This window comes from Microtus pennsylvanicus, chromosome 18, assembly GCF_037038515.1.
Source record: "Microtus pennsylvanicus isolate mMicPen1 chromosome 18, mMicPen1.hap1, whole genome shotgun sequence".
In the NCBI taxonomy this organism is placed as follows: Eukaryota; Metazoa; Chordata; class Mammalia; order Rodentia; family Cricetidae; genus Microtus; species Microtus pennsylvanicus.
Genome location: NC_134596.1, coordinates 21,802,252 through 21,826,745, shown reverse-complemented (window position 1 = coordinate 21,826,745; position 24,494 = coordinate 21,802,252). Strand labels below are relative to the sequence as shown.

The following is a 24,494-nucleotide window of genomic DNA, read 5'->3' as shown; positions in this document are numbered from 1 at the left end:
TACATGTAATCACATGTGCTAAAGCATGCCTGCATGTCTGTATTTGTGTGTAGAAGTCAGAGGTCAACTTTAGGTCTTTCTTTTCAGGAGACGACCACTTTGATTGCTTAGACAGGGTCTCTCAGTGCTTGGAGCTAACCCAATAGACAAAGCTACTTTCCAGCAAACCTCAGAAATGCATCTGTTTCTATTCCTCAGCCCTAATATTACAAGTGTGCACCAGGATGCCCACCTCATTACATGACATCTGTCAATCAAACTCAGGTCTTTTGCTTGTTTTTTTTTTTTTTTTTTGAGAAAAGGAGAAAAAAAAAAAAAACAAGTTTCCACCTCCTCCCAGCCTCCCATTTCCCTCCCCCTCCTCCCACCCTTCTCCCCCTCCCCCCACTCCTTTCCCCCTCCCTCTCCAGTCAAAAGAGCGGTCAGGGTTTACTGCCCTGTGGTAAGTCCTAGGTCCTCCCCCCTCCGTCCATATCTAGGAAGGTGAACATCCAAACTGGCTAGGCTCCCACAAAGCCAGCACATTATGTAGGATCAAAACCCCGTGCCATTGTCCTTTGCATCTCATCAGCCCTCATTGTTCGCCATGTTCAGAGAGTCCAGTTTTATCCCATGCTTTTTCAGTCACAGTCCAGCTGGCCCTGGTGAGCTCCCAATAGATCAGCTCCACTGTCTCAGTGGGTGGGTGCACCCCTCGTGGTCCTGACTTCTTTGCTCATGTTCTCCCTCCTTCTGCTCCTCATTGGGACCTTGGGAGCTCAGTCCAGTGCTCCAGTGTGGGTCTCTGTCTCTATCTCCATCCATCACCAGATGAAGGTTCTATGATGATATGCAAGATATTCGTCAGCATTGCTCTAGGATAGGGTCGTTTCAGGTTTTCTATCCTCAGCTGCCCAAGGAACTAACTGGGGACCTCGGCTTGGGCACCTGGGAGCCCCTCTAGGGTCAGGTCTCTTGCCAACCCTAAAGTGGCTCCCTTAACTAAGAATTGTGGTTCCGTGCTCCCCTGTCCAACCTTCCTTTATCCCAATCCTCCTGTTTCCCCAAGGCCCCACCTCCTTCCCTTCTAACTTTTCTCTCCCCATCTCCCCTTACCCCATCCCACCCCACCCCCAAGATCCCAATTTTCTCCCCGGCAATTTTGTCTACTTCCCTTAGCCAAGAGGATAACTGTATGTTTTTCCTTGGGTTCCCCTTCTTACTTAGCTTCTTTAGATTCACCTATTGTAGACTCCGTGACCCTTATTTATGGCTAGAAACCAATTATGAGTGAGTATATCCCATGCTACAGTAATGAAAACAGTGTGGTACTGGCATAAAAACAGAGAAGTCGACCAATGGAATCGTATAGAAGACCCAGATTTTAACCCACAAACCTATGAACACCTCATTTTTGATAAAGGAGCTAAAAGTATACAATGGAAGAAAGAAAGCATCTTCAACAAATGGTGCTGGCACAACTGGATGTCAACCTGTAGAAGAATGAAAATAGACCCATATCTATCACCGTGCACAAAACTCAAGTCCAAATGGATTAAAGACCTCAATATCAGCCCGAACACACTGAACCTGATAGAAGAGAAAGTGGGAAATACCCTACAACAGATGGGCACAGGAGATCGCTTCCTATGTATAACCCCAGAAGCACAGACATTAAGGGCAACATTGAATAAATGGGACCTACTAAACCTGAGAAGCTTCTGTAAAGCAAAGGACACTGTCACTAAGACACAAAGGCAACCTACTGACTGGGAGAAGATCTTCACCAACCCCGCAACAGACAAAGGTCTGATCTCCAAAATACATAGAGAACTCAAGAAACTAGACTTTAAAATGCTAATTAACCCAATTAAAAAATGGGGCACTGAACTGAACAGAGAATTCTCAACAGAAGAAGTTCAAATGGCCAAAAGACACTTAAGGTCATGCTCAACCTCCTTAGCGATCAGGGAAATGCAAATCAAAACAACTTTGAGATATCATCTTACACCTATCAGAATGGCTAAAGTCAAAAACACCAAGGATAGCCTTTGCTGGAGAGGTTGTGGAGGAAGGGGTACCCTCATCCATTGCTGGTGGGAATGCAATCTTGTGCAACCACTATGGAAGTCAGTGTTTCGGTTTCTCAGGAAATTCGGGATCAACCTACCCCTGGACCCAGCAATACCACTCTTGGGAATATACCCAAGAGATGCCCTATCATATGACAAAAACATTTGTTCAACTATGTTCATAGGTCTTTTGCTTGTTAAGCAAGTACTTTAACCAACAGAGCCATGTCTTTGGCTCTGTGACAGACAGGCAGACAGGCCTGCATGCACGTGTGACACATACATGCACACACACAGACACACACAGACACACACAGACACACACACACAGACACACACACACATACACACACACACACACACACACACACACACACACACACACACACACACACACCTTGTATCCATCTCAAACCTCCCTGCGCCCTTCTGGGTTTCAATGAATTTTCATTCTTTTAGGTTGGGGATTCACATGTACAGGGAACACAAATTTTGGGCTAGCTTTCCCTATGGCGTAGTACTCTATAGTAGAATGCAAAGCCGTGCGTCTCTAGAGGCAAATCAAAGAAAAGACACCTGTTGCCCTGGAGGATAGCTAAACACCCTCACATACACATCATGTAAGAAATAATTGCCGTAATATATTTTGGTGTGAATTATTAGATTTTATAATGTTCAAAATTATCCATCCTTTCCTGAGTATGTGCTTAAAAATAATTCATCTAAAATCCTCAAACTGATGCTCAGTAATTCTTCACTGTACAGAATCCTGCTTGGCAATTAAGGGACATGATAATGGTGGGAACTTGGATGGTTTCAAAGGCAGTGTGCAAAATGAAAGGTGCTATATGCTGACATACTGCATGATGTCTTTGACAAGACAATCTATAAATGACAAGGTAGCATGACGGAAATAGATCAGTAGTTGCCTTGGCTGAGGAAGAGGAGGAATATGTTAGCGTAGTGGGATAGAATGGAGGAGTCTCCGGAGTGGCAGAATTGTTGTGTATCCCGACCATAGAGCAGTTGTTCAAATCTACGCCTCTTTAAAGTCACAGCACTCGTAGCAATGTGGCCATCTCACTTTGATGCGTTTTAACAAACCCAACATGCCTGATTATTCTTACTCAGAACATAAACACCAACATCTAGCGGCGGAGGATTATCGGCCGTTCCTTATGATGCAAATATAATTGTGCTCCTTTTACTAAGACACCAAGTCATAACTCCAAGATCTAGTTACTAGGCTTACGGAAGAGATGGGAATGTTATAGATTCTGCTCAGTGGATAATTCTCTGGGTTCTGGGTAAGAGTGCATGAGACTGCTTTAAGTTATGTGTCTCCCAGCTGCTGTAACTCGTCCTCTTGTGCATATGGAATGCCTTTCTCTTCTTATGGTAATCATTTTCCTTCCTTCCCGTGGATATATAGTGGATGACAGTTACAGTGGCTGTGGGAACCATAACTTTAAGTTCGGTGACTTCTGTGAGTAAAACCAGCCATAATGTTGAATTAATGTCATTGCTCACATGGAATTTCCCTGTTGCTGTAAGTGGGAAACTTACAGCGTATTTAAATAAAGACTTGGTGTTCATTTTCAGTAGTATATATATTATGGCACATATACAGACTAATTTGGTAATTTAAGTAGCATTATTACGAAATAGAATAAAGCTAACATTGGAGATTGTATACAGAGTATCACGTTTTAGCATAATGTCGTTTAGCCATCCACACACTTCAAAATGGAAGATAAGGAGCTGGAGAAATGGCTCAACATTTCTCTTACAGAAGACCCAGGTTCAGCACACTGTGTTCTCTAACTCCAGTTTCAGGGCCTGCAACATCTTCTCCTGGCCTCCAAAGGCACCAGGCATGCATATGGTCCACCTGCTTACTTGTAACACACATACACACACACCAAAAGCAAATATGTAGATGAAATGGAAGATGGCAGACTATTATGACACTCAGTGAATAGCCAACTAGAACTCTGCTCCCAGCCCTGGTAGCTTTGTAAGACGACCTTCAAAAATGGTCAACTGGAACATTGATTCATTTAATAAAATTAAATGATAGTGGAGACTTTCCATGCTGCAGAGCATCAGAATCTGCTGGTTATTGTTGGTGCTGGTTATTGTTATATTGAAACGTCAGTATTGACATAATAAATCAGGCAGAAATTGGGGGCTTGGTAATGTGCAGTATAAAAGACATGCCATGAATTCTTTGACATCAGGAAAGTTGGGTAAGAGTCTAATTGTTGATGGCCCCGCCTAGCTTGCCTGGGTGTCAGTTTAGAAACAGTCAATCAAGGTGATAGCAAGAACCTGAAGGAGAGGTTTTCTTGGCTCTGGACGTGTTGTTGCCTTCTTGTCTATCATTAGGCTGGGCCTCACATGGGTGTTGGGGATAGTAAATGGAGTGTATGTGCCCTAGAGAAAACTCAAAGCACAGGATATTTCCCTCCCCCCTTCCTAGGTGAGTTCATATGAATTGGTCACGAGGTCTTTATGCTCTGAGGACATTGGACCCAGGGTTGGGGGAGACAGGGAAAAATCTGAGAACAGTAGAATCGAGAGCTCCAGGGCACCTATTATTCCTGGCTGAAAGCTTATTGGTACGCACACCATTTCTGTGTGTTATGGCCTCATGGATGTTATCAAATGCAGAGGGGGGAGGTCAGGGAGCCTTTGCTTCTCTGCAACTCTTCACCCTCCCTTGTGGAGGATGAAAAATGGCCCTCTTATGCTGGGACTGTCTTAAGGTCTGGGAGTGTATGTCTTAGTGAGGAAGGCTGCTTAGCATACCCCAGTGAATAGGAAGACTCAGGTCATCTGTGCCTCCAAACACGGCCTGCATACCAGGGGGCTGTTTTCTAAGCTTTCTCTGCAGGCTTCCTTGTCCCCACGCTGGATTATAACTTTGGATTTTCCCAGTTATTAGAGCAAGGCATGGTATCTTTGTTCATACAAGTAATTATCTGAACTGATATGCCAGGCAAATGGCGGCATGCTCAGATTCCCAGGAAAGCTGCCCAGGAACCCAGCCAGCTCCTGTCTGTGTTTCCCTGCAGGCATCACCCTGGCTCTCACACTGCTCGCTAACACTGCAAAACCCTGCCTGAGCTTTTCTAGATGTTCCCTCGTCTGTGTGCACACAACTAGCCCAAGAAGGCTGCTGAACATCACACTTCCTATTGACAGACGTATATTCTGTCACCCCTCCCTTCCTGAGAATCGTGGCATATTGACACAATGACATACATATGACCCTGTAAAGTCATCTGTTGGGAATTCCTGGTTCCTAGTTTTGGATTGGTCTTTTGACACCTGTGGGACGCAAGCTATCTAGTTGGAAAAAGATTTCCCAAATCACATATTGAATGGGTTCCTAGTTTGTGTATGTTGAATTCTCTGGGGGCTGGGCAGCTCAATTTAGTTTGGTGGTTGCAGCCCAGGAAGTTCCTCCTTGGAAGGGGCGTGGCTATGTGCCCTGATGGTTGTCTTCAAGCGAATGTTGTTTGCTGTATGCGTGGATGTACTTATAATCTCGTACCCAAGCATGCTCTCATAGGTAACCTAGGTCTCAGAGGCCATGGCTCAATCGACACCTCTGAGTTCACCTCTTCTTGCCACACAGTTAGCAAAGCCTCCCCCATACCTGAAACCAGGGATGCAAATATCAGATTTCCCAAGGACTGAGGCGGGACATGGTCGCAAGGCAATGTTCATTTGCTTTCCTAAAGCAGAGTTTTCTTTTCTTTTACAGAAGCCACATGGCAATGATGATCTTAATGCTTCTATGACATCTCATCATTTTGAAGAAGAATCTGTGAGTGATGTTCAGTACACCTAACACTGATGTCAGCCTTGTAAATACGTCTAACCAATTGCTTATATTTCTCGGCTTCTTTCTCCTTAAAACATATAAAATGGTACCCACCAATAGAAATGTGTCTTGGAAGTTCTAGCTGGAAGAGATTAATTCGGGTTTATTGATTGGTTAGCTTGGAATAGATCTGTCTAAAAATACACAGTAACCATGCAGCTGTGTTTGGAGGAAAGAGGACAAAGCCCTTTGAAGCCTTCTGCAACTTTGAAAAGTCAAGGGCAGCTGCAGCCACAAGATCAATTGGTTGAGTGTCTAATGAATGAATAATAAATCATTCCACCTGTTCTTTGAAGAAAGTTGGGAGCTTGAACTGGCTCTAGCGTTACAGGGGATTCATACAATTCACAGGTACTCAAAAATAGTTGGGTTTGTCGCTGGGGCCCGTGACAGTTGAAGAATTCCCAGAGAGTGAAGCGGCAGCCGTTAGGGGACCGGATAGCAGCAGAAGGTTAGAGCAGGACACCAAGGAAAGGCCTGAGGGATGAAAGTGAAATGTTCCTACCCTGGAGAGCCCAGAGCAGAGACTGTCAAGTGTTGACTTGGGGACCCTGGTGAAGAACCTGTGTCTGGAAGATGGAGACTCACATTGAGAGTTGAACTTATAGCCGTGTGTAGGGGGTCTGCTGAGTTGGTTAGGATTGGTGGGGATATAGAGAAGAAGTGGGGAACTTCCGCAGCTGAGGTGGCTATGGGGACACGCCTTGGTGGCAGCTAGCCCCATCCTCCTTTCTCCATACTATTCCTTCTCTGGTGTTCTGTTCTTATTTTTAAAAGTTTATCCCCCACCCACCCCCGTGTGTGTGTGTGTGTGTGCGCGCACACATACCTGTACATGTGGGTACACTTGCCTTTGTGCACATGGAGGCTACAACAGGGCATACCCCTTTCATCACCTTCCCCTTGTTCCTTTGAGGCAGAATCTCTCCCTGGACCGACATTCGTATTTTCTGTGCTAGGCTAGAAGCCAGCCAACCTGGAAGAACCTCTGTGTGCAGAGAATATTTGGCTTCTTTTGTGGGTTCTGGGGCTGAAACGCCAGTCCTCATCATGACACAGGAAGCACCCAACTGCCGAGTCACCTCTCCAGGCCAAGTGAATAGTTTTATAAGAGAACTCACAATGAATTAAGGGGTTGAGGGGTTTCGGACATCAACATACTATCCGTGTTGGGAAGTTCATCTTGTGAAGTTATGCTCACGACTACCTCTGAATTCAGAGACAATCCCACTGGGGGAAATATAAAGTAATTGGCTGATAATGCAGTTAACAACCATGTTATCAGAGCCTGCTACAGCGGGGGTTCATTCTTGACCACTGTTTCTATTGCCATTTCTGATTAGTAAGCGATGTCTCCACTTGGGCCCATATTTCACTGACTCAGATCCCTTTCTCACCTGTGCAGACGCTTGGAGAAGCCGGAGATTGCCTGAGCCACCTCCCCAGCCCCTTCGCATACCTCCTCACCATACACCTGAAGGAAGGCCGCAACCTCGTGGTCCGGGATCGCTGCGGTAAGGTTGGTCTGTTGTGCGCTTGCTCAGTAGCCATAAAGACCCTTTCCATGTCCCGCTCCAAAGGCATGATCAGGCATTGTACAGCTCACACTGTTTAGAGAGGAGCTGGTCCCTCACACCAGACTCACAGCTTCAGCCTTTTCCGTATCCATTGACTGTGAGGTATTTAAAAGTGATATATGCTGGTATCCTTAAAAAAAAGAGTAATAACAACATATAAAGCTATTTTAGAATGAAATAGCCATGATAATTTGTATTTGGCATATAGCAAGCGGTCTAGCAAATAGTCCATTGGTCTTACCCCTTCATTGAAAAGAGTGAGTGGATTTCTAAGATGAGGCAATGAGATTAATTAATGCAGATAGCCTTTAAAGTTCTTCCCTCCTGCTTTGAGAACCTAGAGGCTCCCCCTTGTAGTCATGATCTGTCTTTTCTTTGTCTTCTATACAAGTCTCTATACATTTCTATGTAGAGAGAAGCTAAATTGAGACCACGATACCCATATTGTTGTGCAATAGACATCAATTCTTACTTTGCAATACATCTTCAACATCAAGCATGGTTTTCTGTGCAAATACGCTTTCTTTTTTAAACTCAACGTGTTGCTCCAAGTCCTTTGTATCTGTGAATCGCCCAAGAGGCTTGTTCATATTTCCTGTGTCCTTGGGCCCCCACTTATGGATACCATCTTTGTTCATGATGGCCTGCCCCCAGTTAAGAGGGTTGAGACATGCAGCTGAGCAGGTAGTACCTGCTTTTTTTTTTTTTTTTTTTTGTTCTGCTCTTGAGTAACTCCTGCCACCTGCCAGTTAAGACTTTTCTTCCTGGCATACTGCCCATGCTCTCTTCCTGTATGTCCACACATGCTGTGCTGGTCCTTCCTTGGGTAGCATCAGTGGACAAGGGAGTGTCGATCTATCTTCTGCTATATGAACAGTGCACCAGGCCCTGGGTTCAGTCATACATGTGTTGGCTTCCACTTCTCGTATCTGCTGCCTCCAAGCCTGGAGCATTGCTAGCTCATCTGTCACATACACATTCTCCTCCTATTCACCCCACCTGTGCATCAGAATTCTCCTACAACCCTTCCTTACTGCATGTATTTGTGCTGTCAATTCTTCCACAAATCTGATCTCATTTATACAGCTTCCGTCTGTCAGAACTGTGGGAAGTACATCCTTTGTGTGTGTGTCTCTTTCTCTGCCTTTGTTCTTTCCTTTCTTTTTTCTTTTTGGTTTTTGGTTTTTTGAATAGTTCTGACTACCCTAGAACTCTTGCTCTGTAGACCAGGCTGGCCTCAAACTCAACAGAGATCTGCCTGCCTCTGCCTACCAAGTGCTGGGATTAAAGATAGGCACCACTATCACCCAGTACATTTTTTTCTTCTTAATAAATACTCTCTCTTTTAATATGTAGTTTTAAAACAGAGGATATTGCATTGTACTTGTTAGTAAGTCTATTATTTTGTATTCAGTACCACAATTTCTTACCTGTCATTTGAATCATGCGTGTTTTATATCTGTCGTAAAGACATCCATGTCTATAGATACATTTCATGCCAATTTAGTAAGAAGGGTCACCTAGCTCTTCATAGCTGCGATGACATATGAGGGATGTGATATTGAATCAATACAAGTGACCACTTACAGATGACCTGACCTGCTAAGTGTCCTAGTGACTACTTATGTCAAAAAAGAGCATTGTTAAGTCCGTTTTGTGACAACTTCCTCAGGTGTTAAGAATATTCTGCAGAAAGTGTATTTAATTTTACAGGTCCTCAAATTTGCTGTATGTATGTATGTATGTGTGTGTGTGTGTGTCTTTAATTTTGCAATGCATATATTCTCACAAACATATATACATCCTTAATATTTTTGGAATTCTCTTTCCTCCAAATCTTTAATTTTGGGGACAATCATAGTCCCTGGATCCTTTTGTTCTCCTTTCTAGTCTTTTGATCCTCTCATATATGTGAGTTATCTAGCTAGCCCATTCTTGGTGAGTCATTCGAATACAATCACTGCACATCCCTATTCAGTGGTTGGTTTACTTGGGTGATGATGAAGCTATGGCCATGTCAGAAAGAGAATGAAACACTGGGGCTCAGGTGCACTATTTTCAAACTTTGCTGTTTGAATTTTTATTGACACACATTTATGGGGTATCATGTTTAGGTATGTACAAACATATGGAATGACTTATGTGGACAGTTTGCTTATACATCACTTTAAACAGCTTGTCAAGGTGACAACATTGACTATCTTCACCTTCTGAAACACGTTATATGGTTTGTTGGTTGTAGTCATTCTATTGTGTGACACAATTTCAGAACTTCTTGTTCCACACATCTGTAACATTATGCCTGTGACTAACTTCTGTCCCCCTCTCTCTTCCCTATGTCCTTCGTGTCCCATGATATCCACCATTTTACTTTTAACTTCCCTGAGACTCTTTATATAAATGAGAACACACAACATTGCTTTTCTGAGCCTGGTTTATTTCACTTAGCACAGTGTTCCTCGGGCTCATCCCTCTCCTTTTATCATTGGAGAGTGTATAGTCCTTATTCACAAAAGAGGTGTATTTTTATTTTATTTTACTTAAATGGAATAATAAATTTAACTTTTAATTTGATTTGGAAGTCCAAATACATGTAACTGATCAGATATTGACTTCCAGTTATGATGGGGGCTTTCCAAGGTATCAGATGTATAAGTTACCCATTCAGCCCTGGGAAACAGCTGGAAGATGGTGAATTTCAATGCATTGTTTTATTTCGTGGGTTTTGCTCATAAAAGTTATTTTTGATGAATCATTCTCTGTTACCAAAGAGCTCAGCATTTTCCTTGAATTGTTACAAAATCATTCCTGTTTATGAAACCTTCTGTCTAGATCTAGGTTGGCAAACTGTTTAGACAAAAGGCCCCGTGGTAGTTAGTTTAGGTTTCCTGGCCTATGAGTGCCAGCTCTTCAACTTGGAGTAATACGGTGGGAAAGCATCTGTAAAAAGTACATAGGCCAATGGACATGACTATGCTCTGTGAAAACTACATTAATGTAAGCAGAACAAACAGACTAGATGTTGGGCTGGGTGAACCCAGGCACTAAAGCTGCTGACCTCTGACTAGAATATTATGGTCTGATATTTGGATTCCTCCTCTAACAACATGATTTTAATAGCACAGTGACTGAAACCATTGTTTGAATCAAGATGTGCTTACGGAGAAGACGTAATTGGAAGTTCATACTTTTACTAGATCTAGAAAACATCTTGGGAAAAATACAAAGTATTGCATTAGTATCTGGAGATATTAGGGAGCCAGAAGTCATGTTTTGGTTTTTCTCCAGGTCTTGGGGTGAAGACTCCGTTTCAGGAGAAGCCTGCAGTTAGACAGCATCAAGAATGCACTCTAAACTGTGCTTGAAGATGTCTTGAGCTCAATCCAGGCACTGTGGTGCCCTGGTTGGCTCAGGCTGGGAAACACACCCTGCTGACATTGAATCCTTTGCTTCTGTCTTTGAAGATGCTGAGATTTTCTGGGATGTTTTTTGAAGTTTGTTAATACATGAAGTTGTCAGGTGTTTTTTGGAAAGAACTTGTTAGGGACTTGTGGCTCAAGATGTTGAACAGGTTTACCACTGGTGCCCTATGAAGCGCAGGGGTCTGCAGTTTCCACCCAGGACTGTCTGACCCTGGTTTATGTTCTCTGGATAGTTTTCTCTCTCTGCATGTGTCTCCTGCTGTCTCTGTCTCTCTCTCCCTCCCCTGCCCTCACTCTATCCCTAAGTCTCCCTTTCCACCCCTTGTAAACATGATTATATACATATGAATAATTATGGATATGAGAATAGTGTCTTGTAAGGCTAAAAGCTTTAATTACATAGTTCTAGAAGTTTGGACACATATCAAAGATTGCCCTGGAAGGACTCTTTCTGGTGTGGAATTATTTGCTTTGGGTTTCTGATACGTCCCTTTGCCTGTACCACACAAGATCCAGAATGGGCATTTTGTGTCTAAGTAAGGGATTCCTTTCTTTTCCTTTTTTTTTTTTTTTTTTTTTTTTTTTTTTTTTGCCAAGCAGTTTTGCTTGCTGTAGTGTGAACCTGAGTACATCATTGTCTGGGCATGGCCTTGAGCTCGCTTTTTGAGGAATGCCATGGCCTCTCAGTAATTGTCTGTTTGTCCTTGCCTCAGCCCTCCCCCCTCTCCCCTCTTTGTTATTGTTTTCTTCTCTCTACATCATTAAGGTCCTATTTTGTATTCCCTGTCTCCTTCCTACTTTGGGGGCTGTAATATTACCCATGTTGTACTGTTTTTGAGCACTTAAGACTTGCCTTTTTCTATGGTATTGGTGTGGTTTTGGTCCAGTAATTTTAAGTCTTGGAGACTTACAGCTGAAGCAAATAACACAGCCATTAAAGCGTTTTCCCTTTGATGGTAGGTTAACCCAGGCCCACAGCTGTGGCCTAAAAGAATACTGTGTTGCTGGTGCCCTCTTCTGGCTGCTCTCCAGCATTGCAATGGGGAAAAAACGAAACCATAACACCGCGAGGGCCATAACCATCACTCCCACTGTGTTGAGGACTGATGATTTTCTTTGTGATGTGAGCTTTTTGAAAACTCATGCCCCGCTCCAACACAAAACTTCTCTTTTTATTCATATCTGGAATAGATATGTATTTGACATTTGTTTATAGAGTAGTGACGGCTTCCTCTTCAGATGACAGGAGGTCCCTTTTGAGAGGACTGATCTAAAGGCCAAGGGCACCAAGACCACCACACGAATAGGTGTTTAAAAGCTGATGGACTCCAATAGAGTGTTCCGATGGTCAGCGCCTCTCATTTAAATCTTGCTACGCTTAGCAGGCTAGGTTTCATGATTGTTGCCGGGCGATGGTGACACACACCTTTAATCCCAGCATTTGGGAGGCAGAGGCAGGCGGATCTCTGTGAGTTCAAGGCTAAGCTAGTCTCCAGAGCGAGTGCAGGACAGGCTCCAAAGCTGCAGAGAAACCCTGTCTAGAAAAGCAAGCAAGCAAGCAAACAACAATAACAACGAAAATGTTTCATGATTGTTTTCTCTATAATGAAGAAATGATCCCATTAGAGCCATAGAGAAACAACCTCCTTGATGGGGCTTCAATGACCGACAGGCAGGTGTTTCTAGAACTCATCATTTGAAGGACTCTTTCTACTCTGGGCGTGGTATCGTGCCCTCCAGTTTAAATTTGATTCAGAAAATGCTCCTCCGGATGCAGTGACCGACATGGGAGAGGGGGCAGATAGGGCTCCACCGGGTCCTTACTAGAATTTAAGACGAATCTCCCTTTGCTGATATAAGTTTGACAGTGGGTTTCCTTTATACCATATAACAAACCCTAATTTATGAAATGCTCTATCACTTACTTTGGTTTCCCATGTGTGTTCTTCTCTATTACAAAGTATTTAAGAAGAAATATAAAACCTTAGAGGGGCTGGAGAGATGGCTCAGAGGTTAAGAGCATTGCCTGCTCTTCCAAAGGTCCTGAGTTCAATTCCCAGCAACCACATGGTGGCTCACAACCATCTGTAATGGGGTCTGGTGCCCTCTTCTGGCCTGCAGGCATACATACAGAGAGACTATTGTATACATAATAAATAAATAAATATTAAAAAAATAAAACAGAGTTAGTCATGCTCTGTTCAATCAAATGATCCAAGTTAGGTTAATTAAAAATGTATTTTATTGCTATTTATTATTATTATTTATTGTGTGCATATGTTTATGCGTGCGTGTGTGTGTGCGTGTGTTCAGTCACATGCATGCACATGCTCCCATGATGTGTGTGGGCACATGCATGTCACAGCATGTGTGTAGAGGTTAGATAACACTTTTGTGCTGGTCAGTTTTCTCTTAGTGCTGGTTCTAGGGATTGACCTCAGGTCACTAGGCCACTGGTGTGGCAGTTTCTTCACACACGGAGCCATCTTGCTGCCTCCCCACCCATTTCTATTATCACAAACCATGCTTCCCCGAATGCTCCTGCGTCTTAAACTGTGTGGACAGCTTTGGCCTTAACTTCTTTGCAAGTCAATTATTGATTTGCATTGATTTTCCTCCGGCCCTACCATCTTCGTCTGTCTTGTTCAGTGTTCTCATGACAAGATTAGCGGTTTGCTCCTGAGACAAGCTTACTCTTACCAGAAGCAATGAAGTGGCTCCCTCTCTATTCCCTACATTGAATATAGAATAACTTTGTTAATTGGGTAGAGAAAAAAAATCATTATCCCTTTGGTTTATTTAAATCTATGTTTGCATCAATACTTCTGGATGTGTGTTCATACTTGTTATCTTTGCACGCCCTCTTCTGTGCAGAATGGCCCCTGCTTCCAGAGTGTGCTGGGTGTGTTTACAGATAACACTGGGATTTGTAATCCGACCTTCACTTTTCTTTCTGAAGAATGGGTTGTGAAAATCTATTCAGAGTAGCTCCTGCCTCTGCTTCCCTGTCTACAGAGGCCCATGCTCTTTCTTTCTCTCTTATTAGTCCACGCTTCTCAGACTGTTTGGTTTTTCATTTCTCATTTGTGTTTTTTATATCTGTCTCCATTTTTCCAATGTGACGACCTGAATGAAAACTTCATGTTTCTTTTTCAAAATGACTTTCAGATGACGAAGGACAGATCTTTCTCTCCCCAATGTTAGATTGCCATTTTTCAACATCCACACATGCAAATGCAGTGTGTACCGGTGCTTGCTTCCCGGGCTTCTGCTGGATTTCTGCCCATGTGTTCCGTAGTGCAAGAGTCAAGTGCACACCACACTCCTACTTCTCACACACAACACAATTGATTTTGCAAGCTTCCAGCTTTGTTTCTGACTGTAGTACCGTCTCTGAACACCAGATGGCATGAGATCCTTACTATGCGTGTGCCACAGCTTAAAATCCTGGGTCTCTGTGTCAGAAGCGAGCCAGAAAGCTTACAAAGATGCAAACCATAGCCAGTGGTGTGAGTCAGTCATCCTCTCCTCCCAGCTTAAGATGCTGAAATAAATGAACACAGCCGAGTTTGGAATCTGTTTCTGTGGATAACCTTCCCATCCTGAATAGATCACGCAAGACATGCTGGTCTGTGTGTGTTACCATTTCTGAGAGCTCCTCTCTCGGGACTTTTTTTTTTTTTAAATATTTATTTATTTATTTATTTATTTATTTATTTATTTATTTATTATGTATACAACATTCTGTCTGTGTGTATGCCTGCAGGCCAGAAGAGGGCACCAGACCTCATTCCAGATGGTTGTGAGCCACCATGTGGTTGCTGGGAATTGAACTCAGGACCTTTGGAAGAGCAGGCAATGCTCTTAACCGCTGAGCCATCTCTCCAGCCTTCTCGGGACTTTTGTTGCTTGGTTTTGTTTTGGGGGTCCATACGCTCTGCGCTGATAGGGATGTTTGGTGCTTGCCACTTTGTTGAGCCGGTTTCCACTTAATTCTTTCTCAGTGGTCCTGAGGGGCCAAGGAAAGTGAGCCAGGAATGACCCCTATGTTTGCTGAGTCTATTTGACCACTTCACCCTGCATAGTTTTTATCTACTTGCCTATGTGGGTGAGGGTGTCCATTGTTAGGCGCAGCATGGGATGGGATGGGTCCCATGATGTTCTCCACGTGTCTGTTGTACATGTGTGTTCTGCTCTTGGGCATGTCTGTTGCTATGTCTTTAGTCTGTCTCATTTTACTTGAAACCTTTGTTTCTAGTGTTACAAAGATGGCCATGCTTCAGAGTCACTGAAGTTCACACTCATGTGTGCTTCTGGTTGTCTGAAAAGAATAGGGAAACAGGCATATTGTCTGTGTGGCCGTTCCACCAAAGCCCGACCAGATAAATCCTGTATTCACCAAATAACCAATTTACTGAAATTACTGAATCTACAAAATGAGTTATGATAGTTATATGTATATACATATACATATGATAGTTATATGTATATACATATATGTATATAATATACTATATATTGATGCATATATGTATATATAAAATATATGTATATATAATATAGACTTTTTAAATAGCTGTAGAATGTATGTGACTCATTAGCAATAGGTTATGCAGGCAAAATCAAAGTAGCATTTTAAAGAATACTTACATTTTTGTTTAATTTAAATATATTTTTGTTTTATGGTATGGAGTTATTGCGTCTCTCTCTCTCTCTCTCTCTCTCTCTCTCTCTCTCTCTCTCTCTGTGTGTGTGTGTGTGTGTGTGTGTGTGTGTGTGTGTGTGTGTGTGTGTGTGTGTGTGCACCCTGTTCATGACTGGTACCCATGGGAGCAGAAGTTGGTGGCACCCAGAAGAGGGTCTCAGATCCATTTAAAAATGGAGTGATGGATGGTTGTGAGCCTCCATGTAGGCACTCTGAAGTGAACCCAGGTCCTCTGCCAGATCAAGTGCTCTGAGTCACTGAACCACTCTTTAAAAAGCTGTTATGCTAGCAAAGTGACAGAGACAGAGATGCTGTAGCATAGGCTGTGGAGCCAGAGAGGGAAGATTGGGGATAGAGACAGGGATGCTGTGGCATAGGCTGTGGAGCCAGAGAGGGGAAGATTAGTGATGGAAAGAAGATGAAACTTCAATGGACTCTAGGTGGTACAGGGACCAGAGTCTCAGAAGGTAGAGACAATGGTTGTAGGATATGGATGGAGGAAACTTGAAGGTCATGTGTCTAGGAGAATCCAAATACCCCAGGAAGCGCTCAGTGCCTACTTCACTGCAGCACTGATAGATTCTATTTTATATTTCATACAGGTCTTTATAAGCGTCATAAACAATTAAAGGAGGTTTATGGTAAAATTGAGACTTTCAGATCATTAATTCTGCCATAAGCTGATTCCTGGAATATTGTTGAGTAAAATGGATATTGGTGGGTGTTTTTTTTTAAATCATGCATATTTGTAAATTGCCTGAGACCATTGTATCTCAAGGTTCAGCCAGGGTCAGTCCTCACTCAAGGGGCTCCAGGAGGTTTTGCGTATGCATGGTCCCCTTCGAGGAGAGACTTTGTTCCTATTCAGTTAGGGTGGGCACATTAGCAAATCATGTTTCAAGGGCAGTAAGGCATTGAAAACACAACTCTTCCGAGGATGAAGATGGGAAAGCGGGTCTCAGAAGCCGATAGCCTCCCTCTGCAGAAGTAGCCTGGGCTAGGACCTACCAACAGATGGTTGTGTTCCCTGCATTGAATGATCCAGGAGGACCCTTGGCTTGGGATGTTCGGAACGCATACACTAAATAGGAAATGATTCCTCGGTTTTCATAGGATCAAGTAAACCGCTCCCTCTCTTTCTCATCTGCCCCTTCTGGTTTCTGAATGGGACTGTTGACGGATGTAGTGGGCTGACATTGTTGTAGCTGCATGGCTTCCCTGTGATTCTGTGGAGCACAGGCTCCTATGCAAAAGTCACAGATAGCATACCACCCTTACTTATTTATTTTTTTTCTGCAAATTGTCTTGTTCTTTTATTTAACCAGCTTCAAAGACAGGGCTCATGGACCCCATACTGCCAGGCTAGATTTTCAGAGTGCCCTCAAATCCTCAGTGAACAGCCTCTGGGTTTTTAGATTGGGAGAGACCATGTTCCTGGGGATTTCAGAGTTTCAGTTTAGTGTACAGCTGTTTCCTTCCAGAACACCTAGGAAGGATTCAGAGATGTTTTCCCGAGTGTATGTATGGAATCCTGAAAAACGAATTTAAGCTTGCAGTGTTTTCTTCCCGTCTCCCTAAAAGGAAGGTGATAGAAAATCACACACAGTCAGGGATAGCACTAAAGAAACTTTATAGGGAGATTGGTTATGTGAATTACCGTGCGCATTAAAATAAAGTAAATGGATATTAGGACTGTGTAAATGGTTATATGCTCCCCCCACCCTTTTATAACTTAACTGAATCATGATGCTAAAAATAGCAGCCCTTACAAGGAGGCTTTCTTCGTAAATTCTGACGCTGGCTACCATTAAAGGAGATTGGTTTATTTGTTCTCAGGGGACTCCTTTGAGAATGGTAGTTGTTCACATTACAAAGGAGAATAGGTAGTATTAGGAAATGGAGTGAATTATTCAAGATTGCACAGTTACTCACAGGATGTTCCAGCACTAACTTCAGCATCCCCTTGTGTGCTGGGTACCCCTAGGCTTGTGCCTTTCCTTCCAGGAGCTCAGATTGATGCAGAACGGGTCATATGGGGGTGGGGGGGATGTGAGTCAGATAATCCAAGCTAACTCCAAATAGAGTATCCTAAGGTTTTTCTATATTAAAAGGGAGCTCACGGATCACAGTGAGGAAATAGGAATTGGGTCCGACATCCAGGTGTGGTTCATGAGGAGAAGAGAGAGGGCTGGATCTGACTGTGACGTTTTGGTACCCTAAGTCACACCCCCAACCTGGTCCAGCCTCTTAAAGGCCATTGGCTGAAGGAGATTCCCCATCATCGGCTGTGGATGAATTTATTAGTACGTCTGTATATGTTCCAGTCATTGTTTTCCGTATTCAGATTATTTTAAGAATATGTTTCCCGAAAATTTTAAGTTGTACTTATATTGTTGTTCATTATATATTGCATCTATTAGTGAGATTTTTACTTTGTATTTTTAATATTATTATTATTATTACTATTTGTGTGTGCGCGCGCACGTGCACGTGTGCATGTGTCTCCCTGCATGCTGAGGCATGTATGTGCTGGTCAGAGGACAGCTGCTCATGTATGGGAGTCACTCCTACTATGAGTTCGAGAGATCAATTTTTTAAGGATTGAGCAGCAAGTGCTTTTATCCACTAAACTGTCTCACTGGCCCTATTAATGGAACTTAATATTTCACTGTACATTTTGAAATTTCCAGATGAGTGAGGACACTGAGGAGCCATTTCCAATGGCTCTGGCGACATATTCCTTCCAGTCTCCAGAGCATCTCTCTAGATGACAAGAATGTCTGGGTACTTCATTTTTTATTTTCCATTTTAAATGGCATGTGTGTATGGTGTGTGTGTGCGTGTGTGTGTGTGTGTGTGTGTGTGTGTGTGTGTGAGAGAGAGAGAGAGAGAGAGAGAGAGAGAGAGAGAGAGAGAGAGAGAAAGAGAGAGAGAGAGAGAGAGAGAGAGAGAGAGAATATGGAAGCTCCAGGTTGGATGACAAGAATCATTTTTACTCTCTCTTCCACCTTACTCTTAGAGAAAGCCTTTCAATCAGAACCAGGGAATATACAGATGGTTAGCATCCTCTGAGGATGCCTTGCCCCTGCTCCCTGAGTCTGGAACTATAGATAGGATGCCACACATACCCTGCCCCATGGACCTGGGCTCTAGGGATCTGAACTTGAGTCCTCTCACTTGTTCAAGAGGCACTTTAACAACTGTGCCAGCCCCCTAGCCTCCTGCCTGAGCTTCTTCAGTCTGAGCTCAGCTTTCTCCTCCACCCTCCACTTCCTACTGCAGCTTTTGGGCCAGCTCCCAGGTGTCCTTGCTCTCTCCTCTTTTCTCTGTCATCTGAATTACAAGCTGCTGCCAGATTTATATGTGCAAAGCCGGGCTCTGATCACTTGACTCTCCTCCTGAGTGAATCTACATTTCCTTCCTCTTCATACTAAAATAACTCCAGATGGACCAAAAACTATAGTGTAAAAAAATAATAATGTACAAAAATCAATGGGAAGAAACAAGGCTGAATTAATTTAAAATCTTACGGTTTTAAAAAAAATGCTTCTCTTCAGGATGTGGAAGTACAAAGGCAGAAGTCAGACCTTGGCTAATTTGATTAAATAAAAAAGAAAAGAACTTATTGCCAGTAATAACTTGTTAAATTCTGACAACATGTGGGATTGGGGAGAGTTTCCATAAGGAAGATCCGTTCCAGTTGTAGCCAGAAGACCAGCTGAGCCCTCTGAAACAGAATCACATAATAAGAACAAGAACCCGGTTGACAAAAACAAGCAGAAGTCAGAGCAGCAGGAAAGTCCCTCAAGGTGTTACAGATAAGGGGAGAGACAGAGGTGGTTCCCCCCCACCCCCATACCTGCCAACAAATTCAAATAAAGGTTTAAAATATACAATGTCTGGGAAGGCAGAAAGAGACAAAAACAATGTATAGTGTGAGTTTGATAAGCATTTAGAAGGATATTGATTTTACATTTATTTACATGTAGGTGTGTGTGCTTTTATATGTCATGTATGTGGGTGCCCTGAGAAGCCAGAAGTGGGGGGTGGGTCCCCTATGAGCTGCCCAAAGTGGATACCGAGAGCTAAACTGGGGTTCCCCTGAAAGAGCAGCAAGCTCTCCTACCTACAGGGCCATCCTTCGCAGCCACGCCTAGGTTTGATAAGCTTAGAAAAAATTTCATAAGGTCTGTTAGAACCAGAACAAGCCACTGTCAGACTTCAGCGGCACAAACTTGCCGTAGAAAGGGATTGAAGGATGGATGCCTAAACCTGCTGGCTGAACTACTGTCTGCGGCAGGGAACATATTAAGCGTTTGCCTGCACGGATACAGCACAGCCAGGATGGGTATACTGGAAAGACACCAGTAAGTGCATATTGCTGTTGTGGCCCCAGCACTACGGCGTATTACTTGAGAAAAATCAAGCCATTTAAAAATGATTCTTACATATATGTTCTCCTGTAAAACACCCAAGGGACTGCTTATGGGTATCAAACCAGACAAATGGGATCACTCCGAGGGTACAGATTTCATTTCCTATCAATACTGGGGACATATGGTACTTAAACAAAATTAAAAAGGCTGGGAACAGGAAATAAAGTACGCACATTTCTTGCAGGATAATAGCTAATCCTTTATTGTGTATGTTTAGAGCACTTTGGTCTCTGTCTCAAATCTTCCTTCCTTCCTTCCTTCCTTCCTTCCTTCCTTCCTTCCTTCCTTCCTTCCTTCCTCTTCCTTCTTTTCTTTTTTCCTTCCTTTCTTTCTCTCTCTCTCTCTCTCTCTCTCTCTCTCTCTCTCTCTCTCTCTCTCTCTCCCTCCCTCCCTCCCTCCCTCCTTTCTTTAGTCTTAATTTCCGGGTTCACTAAAATGCCTGTCTAGTATGACAACAGTAGCTAATTTTTGGATCTCTCTCCCTGCCCTATCCTAGTCTTTGTTCCTGTTTGGTCCCAGGGTGATTTTAACTCCTGCCTTTTTGATTTGAACCCTCACTGACATGTGAAGTAGGAGCTACCTTTCCTACTTCCTAGTGAATATAACTCCACACTGTGTTTACTTCTTTTGAATATTACCCGGGACCCCATGTCGTGTTGTGGGGTGCAAGTTCTCCCTGGTACAGAAGAGCAGGGTCTTGTGTCTTGGCTACACCCAGGGTGTCTAGCTCAGAACAAGAATTGGAAAAGACCACAAGTATCAGTGGTCTGGTAGCATGACTGACAGGTAGCATGATTGACAGGTACATGTCAAAGGAGAGTGACCATCCATAGGATAGTGGGCATGAGCAGAAACAGCAGTGACTCACATGGTTCTTAGGAGGTACATTTGGTACCTGTCTGCTGCGCGGATAGACTGCATGCAGATCCAACCACCCCCTAGAATCTGGATGTCATTATTTCTAGTACCTCTGTTGATTCCATAATCCATGAGTCTGCAAGTCCTTTATATAGAATGTAGCATATAAACTGCAACATTTGTGTGTGTATATATAGTATTATATGTAAATTAGCATGAGAATTGTATATTACCTACATGTACTTCCCCCTATCTTTTACTTAATCTTTAGATGAATCACACAATGTCAATATCTTGTAAGTAAATAGTTATGTCATGTTGAGGATAATGACCAGAACAGATGTCAGGACTTATTCAGTAAAGACACATTTTACATATTTTTAAAAAAAATGCTGTGCCCATGTTTGGTTGGGTCTATGCATGTAGAAGTCCTGCCTACGGAAGCTCCCGTCTGTCTAGGGTGGGAGAAGATGACTGGCCCTGGGTCCTAAGAGTCTGAGTTTGAGACTCTGGGGAGACACAGCCTGCTCCCTTCTCCACTGAGAGTACCAGCTACCACAAAAGCCTCTTTGTATCCAAGGCTCCCCGTGAGGAAGGTTAAAGTCCACCCATTCAGGTGTCAGCTCCTCATCTGTATAATCCGGGAGTTGCATTCCAGAGCCTCTGGCCCCTTTTCAGGACCTGCCTAGTTGAGATGCCACTTCCCTGACAGTCAGGCACTTAGGCTCCTAGAGAGAGAGAGAGAAAGTCACCATGAACTACCCCCTCCTCGCAAATTTTCACTAACAATTAACACCGCACTAACTTGACACCCTCTTTCCTTATTTGGCTTTGTAAACCCTGGTCCCTTTTTCTCTATTAATTCCAGACATTAATATTTTCTTTCATACAACTGCCGCCATTCACCCGTGAAACAGTTTGAACATTATGTAGCTGTCAAGATGCTTGGGGATTACCCAGTATGCCTTGCCTGTGAGAAAGTGACACCACGGAGGCTGAGTTTTGAGATGTTTATTTTGAGAGTACGCTGACAAGCATGAAGGCCCTGATCCCAGAGTGGCAATTTCATTTAATTAAAGGCCTCTTTTTATTATAGTTTCCCCTACTTTTTTTTATATATATATATCACGATGATTGTTAAAACCTGGCCAGCTAGAGGTGTTCTCTCAAGCTGCTGAAGGAAGGGGGCGGGCAGATGCTCACTCACCAGTGAGAATTCCACCGAGTGGCTCTGAATGCATTTATATATATATTTTTTTACTAGCCCTCAAAAGCTGCTCAACATGGGTATGCGTTTCGAATGAGGGCTGGGCTTCTATTCCTACACTGCCAAACTTAAGACGGTAGAATTGGACACATCTGATATTTGTGGCTTCGTTTAATTCTTCTTTGTTTAACGTTAGTGCCCTTGTATTACTGGAATGCCAACTCAGAAAATTCCTGCTTTAGTAAGGTTATTAACATTGAATAATATATACTGTCTTCTTCTAAAGGGATGCCACCTTCCTCTCAAAATAGCCAGGGAATGTATTGCTTTTGTTTTCTGTGGTTTTTACCACTGGGACCACATGGAAACATAAGAACGGGCCTGTCACAAATTATTGAAGTAAGGCACGATCGTTTTTAATGATATGTTTGCATCAAAGTCGAGGAATTAATTTTTGACCTAATGTTTGCAGGTGGTATTGGCTTGAATTTCATAGCAGAAATTCATTTCAGTGGATATTCTTAGAATCTTATCTGGGGCCCTAAATTAAGACGGTGGGTCCTTGCATGTATCATCATAGGGCTGGGTTTCAAGATTAACCCCAATGCTATAGCTCTGCAAGCCACACGTTTCATCTTAATAGTGTCTTGAGCAGGCCTTCCCTTATCTCCCTGCTGATGGTTCCCTTACTGCTGTTTCTTCCCTCACCTGATACAGAGGAGCAAGTACATCTTTGGCACGTTAGATGATAACTGCATTCATGCAGCACACGGACACAGCACACAGTTCCAATTCAGGCATCACGTTCGTAGGTCGTTTTTCTTTTCAGTTGATCTGCGAAATGTGGAGGAGGACCTACCATCAGTTTTGTGTGTTAAGAGGGGGTTGCGACTTGAGGGATATTATTCATTCCCTTTGGCATCCATTTCAAAGCACCCCAGGAGGGGCCCCCTCAGGTCAGCTGTGTCAGCTCAGAGGCCAGCTGAGGGCCTGGCTGATGTGCTGGCCCTGGCTGGGGACAGTATGTGCGGCTTTGGTGCAGGTGCGAGGAGGCAGTAAAGAATGGCCACTCTGTTGATTTAATCTCTATGCCCCTGGTTCCAGGCGGAGTCCCCTCATATCACCCTTTGAAGGAGCGATTGCAGAGACTGGTTTATTTGTTATGATTATATTTTAAGGTAGAAGATTCAATTGAATCGGCCATCTGCTAAATATTTGGAAATGGTTGCTTTCCATTTTCACGGACTTTATGCTGATCCTAGCAGGGACACGTTTCTCCCCAGGACTCCTGACACTGACTTGATTTTTGGAATTTTTGTGGTTATTGAGGGGTGACATATCCACAATTGAAACCACATTTAAAAAAAGCTCAAAGAGCCCATTCATATTCAACCATTAAATGACAAAATAGAATTAGTCATTTACCATTAAATTGTAGCATTTCTTCCTCCCCGTGACACCTATAGGGGGCTTCTCACCCCTCTATGAAGCACCACTAATCTCGGTGTGTTCTGTGGCTTGCTTCAAGGCCGGGGACTGTGGGAAGAGTCTTGACTTGGTAGAGATGTTAGACTTTCATGTGTGTGTTTAAAATTCTGTCCTGTTCTCTTTTTCCTTTAAAGGCACGAGTGACCCATATGTAAAATTTAAGCTGAACGGGAAGACGCTGTACAAAAGCAAAGTCATATATAAGAACTTGAACCCTATTTGGGATGAGATAGTTGTGTTGCCAATACAAAGCCTTGATCAAAAGCTTCGTGTGAAGGTAATAATCCCGACAGCTTTCAAGTCGGCTCCTTTCTTCCAAATATTTATTCTTCGCTAGTTCCCAGGCCTCCTTAAAAGTGAACGTGCCTCTGTTAATCCCCCCATCCCCCAGCCCCGTTTTTTCCCTGTGCCTGGACTGAAATAATAATACTGTAGGGGACATTTTTTTCAGACTGTTTCTGAAACCGTGTTTCCCTCGAATCAAGGAGATACGTATGCTACGAAGCCGCCATGTAAATAATGTCCTTCTTGACTCTGTTTGCACTTACTCGGTGCAGAAGAATTATTACTGGCCCCGCAGTGGTGACAAGTGGGGACCATGTTCTCATTAGAAAGAACTTTATACTTAATAGAGCTCCGAGCTACCAGGTGTAGACCTCAATTACTCCAACATCTGGGTTTTTTTTTTTTTTTTTTTTTTTTTTTTTTTTTTTTTTGGTTTTTCGAGACAGGGTTTCTCTGTGGCTTTGGAGCCTGTCCTGGAACTAGCTCTGTAGACCAGGCTGGTCTCGAACTCACAGAGATCCTCCTGCCTCTGCCTCCCAAGTGCAACATCTGGGTTTAAACAGTACGAGTTGC

General features: G+C 43.2%; 1 protein-coding gene across 2 annotated transcripts in view; it reads left to right on the top strand.

Annotated features, from left to right (window-relative positions):
• Mctp2 (multiple C2 and transmembrane domain containing 2) overlaps positions 1-24,494 on the top strand; it is a 223,919-nt gene that overhangs the window by 58,058 nt on the left and 141,367 nt on the right. For both annotated transcript variants that reach the window (XM_075952326.1, XM_075952327.1), the window contains exons 3-5: positions 5,824-5,886; positions 7,349-7,457; positions 23,771-23,913. In XM_075952326.1, the coding sequence (XP_075808441.1) occupies positions 5,824-5,886; positions 7,349-7,457; positions 23,771-23,913 (315 nt within the window). The remainder of the gene's footprint in view (positions 1-5,823; positions 5,887-7,348; positions 7,458-23,770; positions 23,914-24,494) is intronic.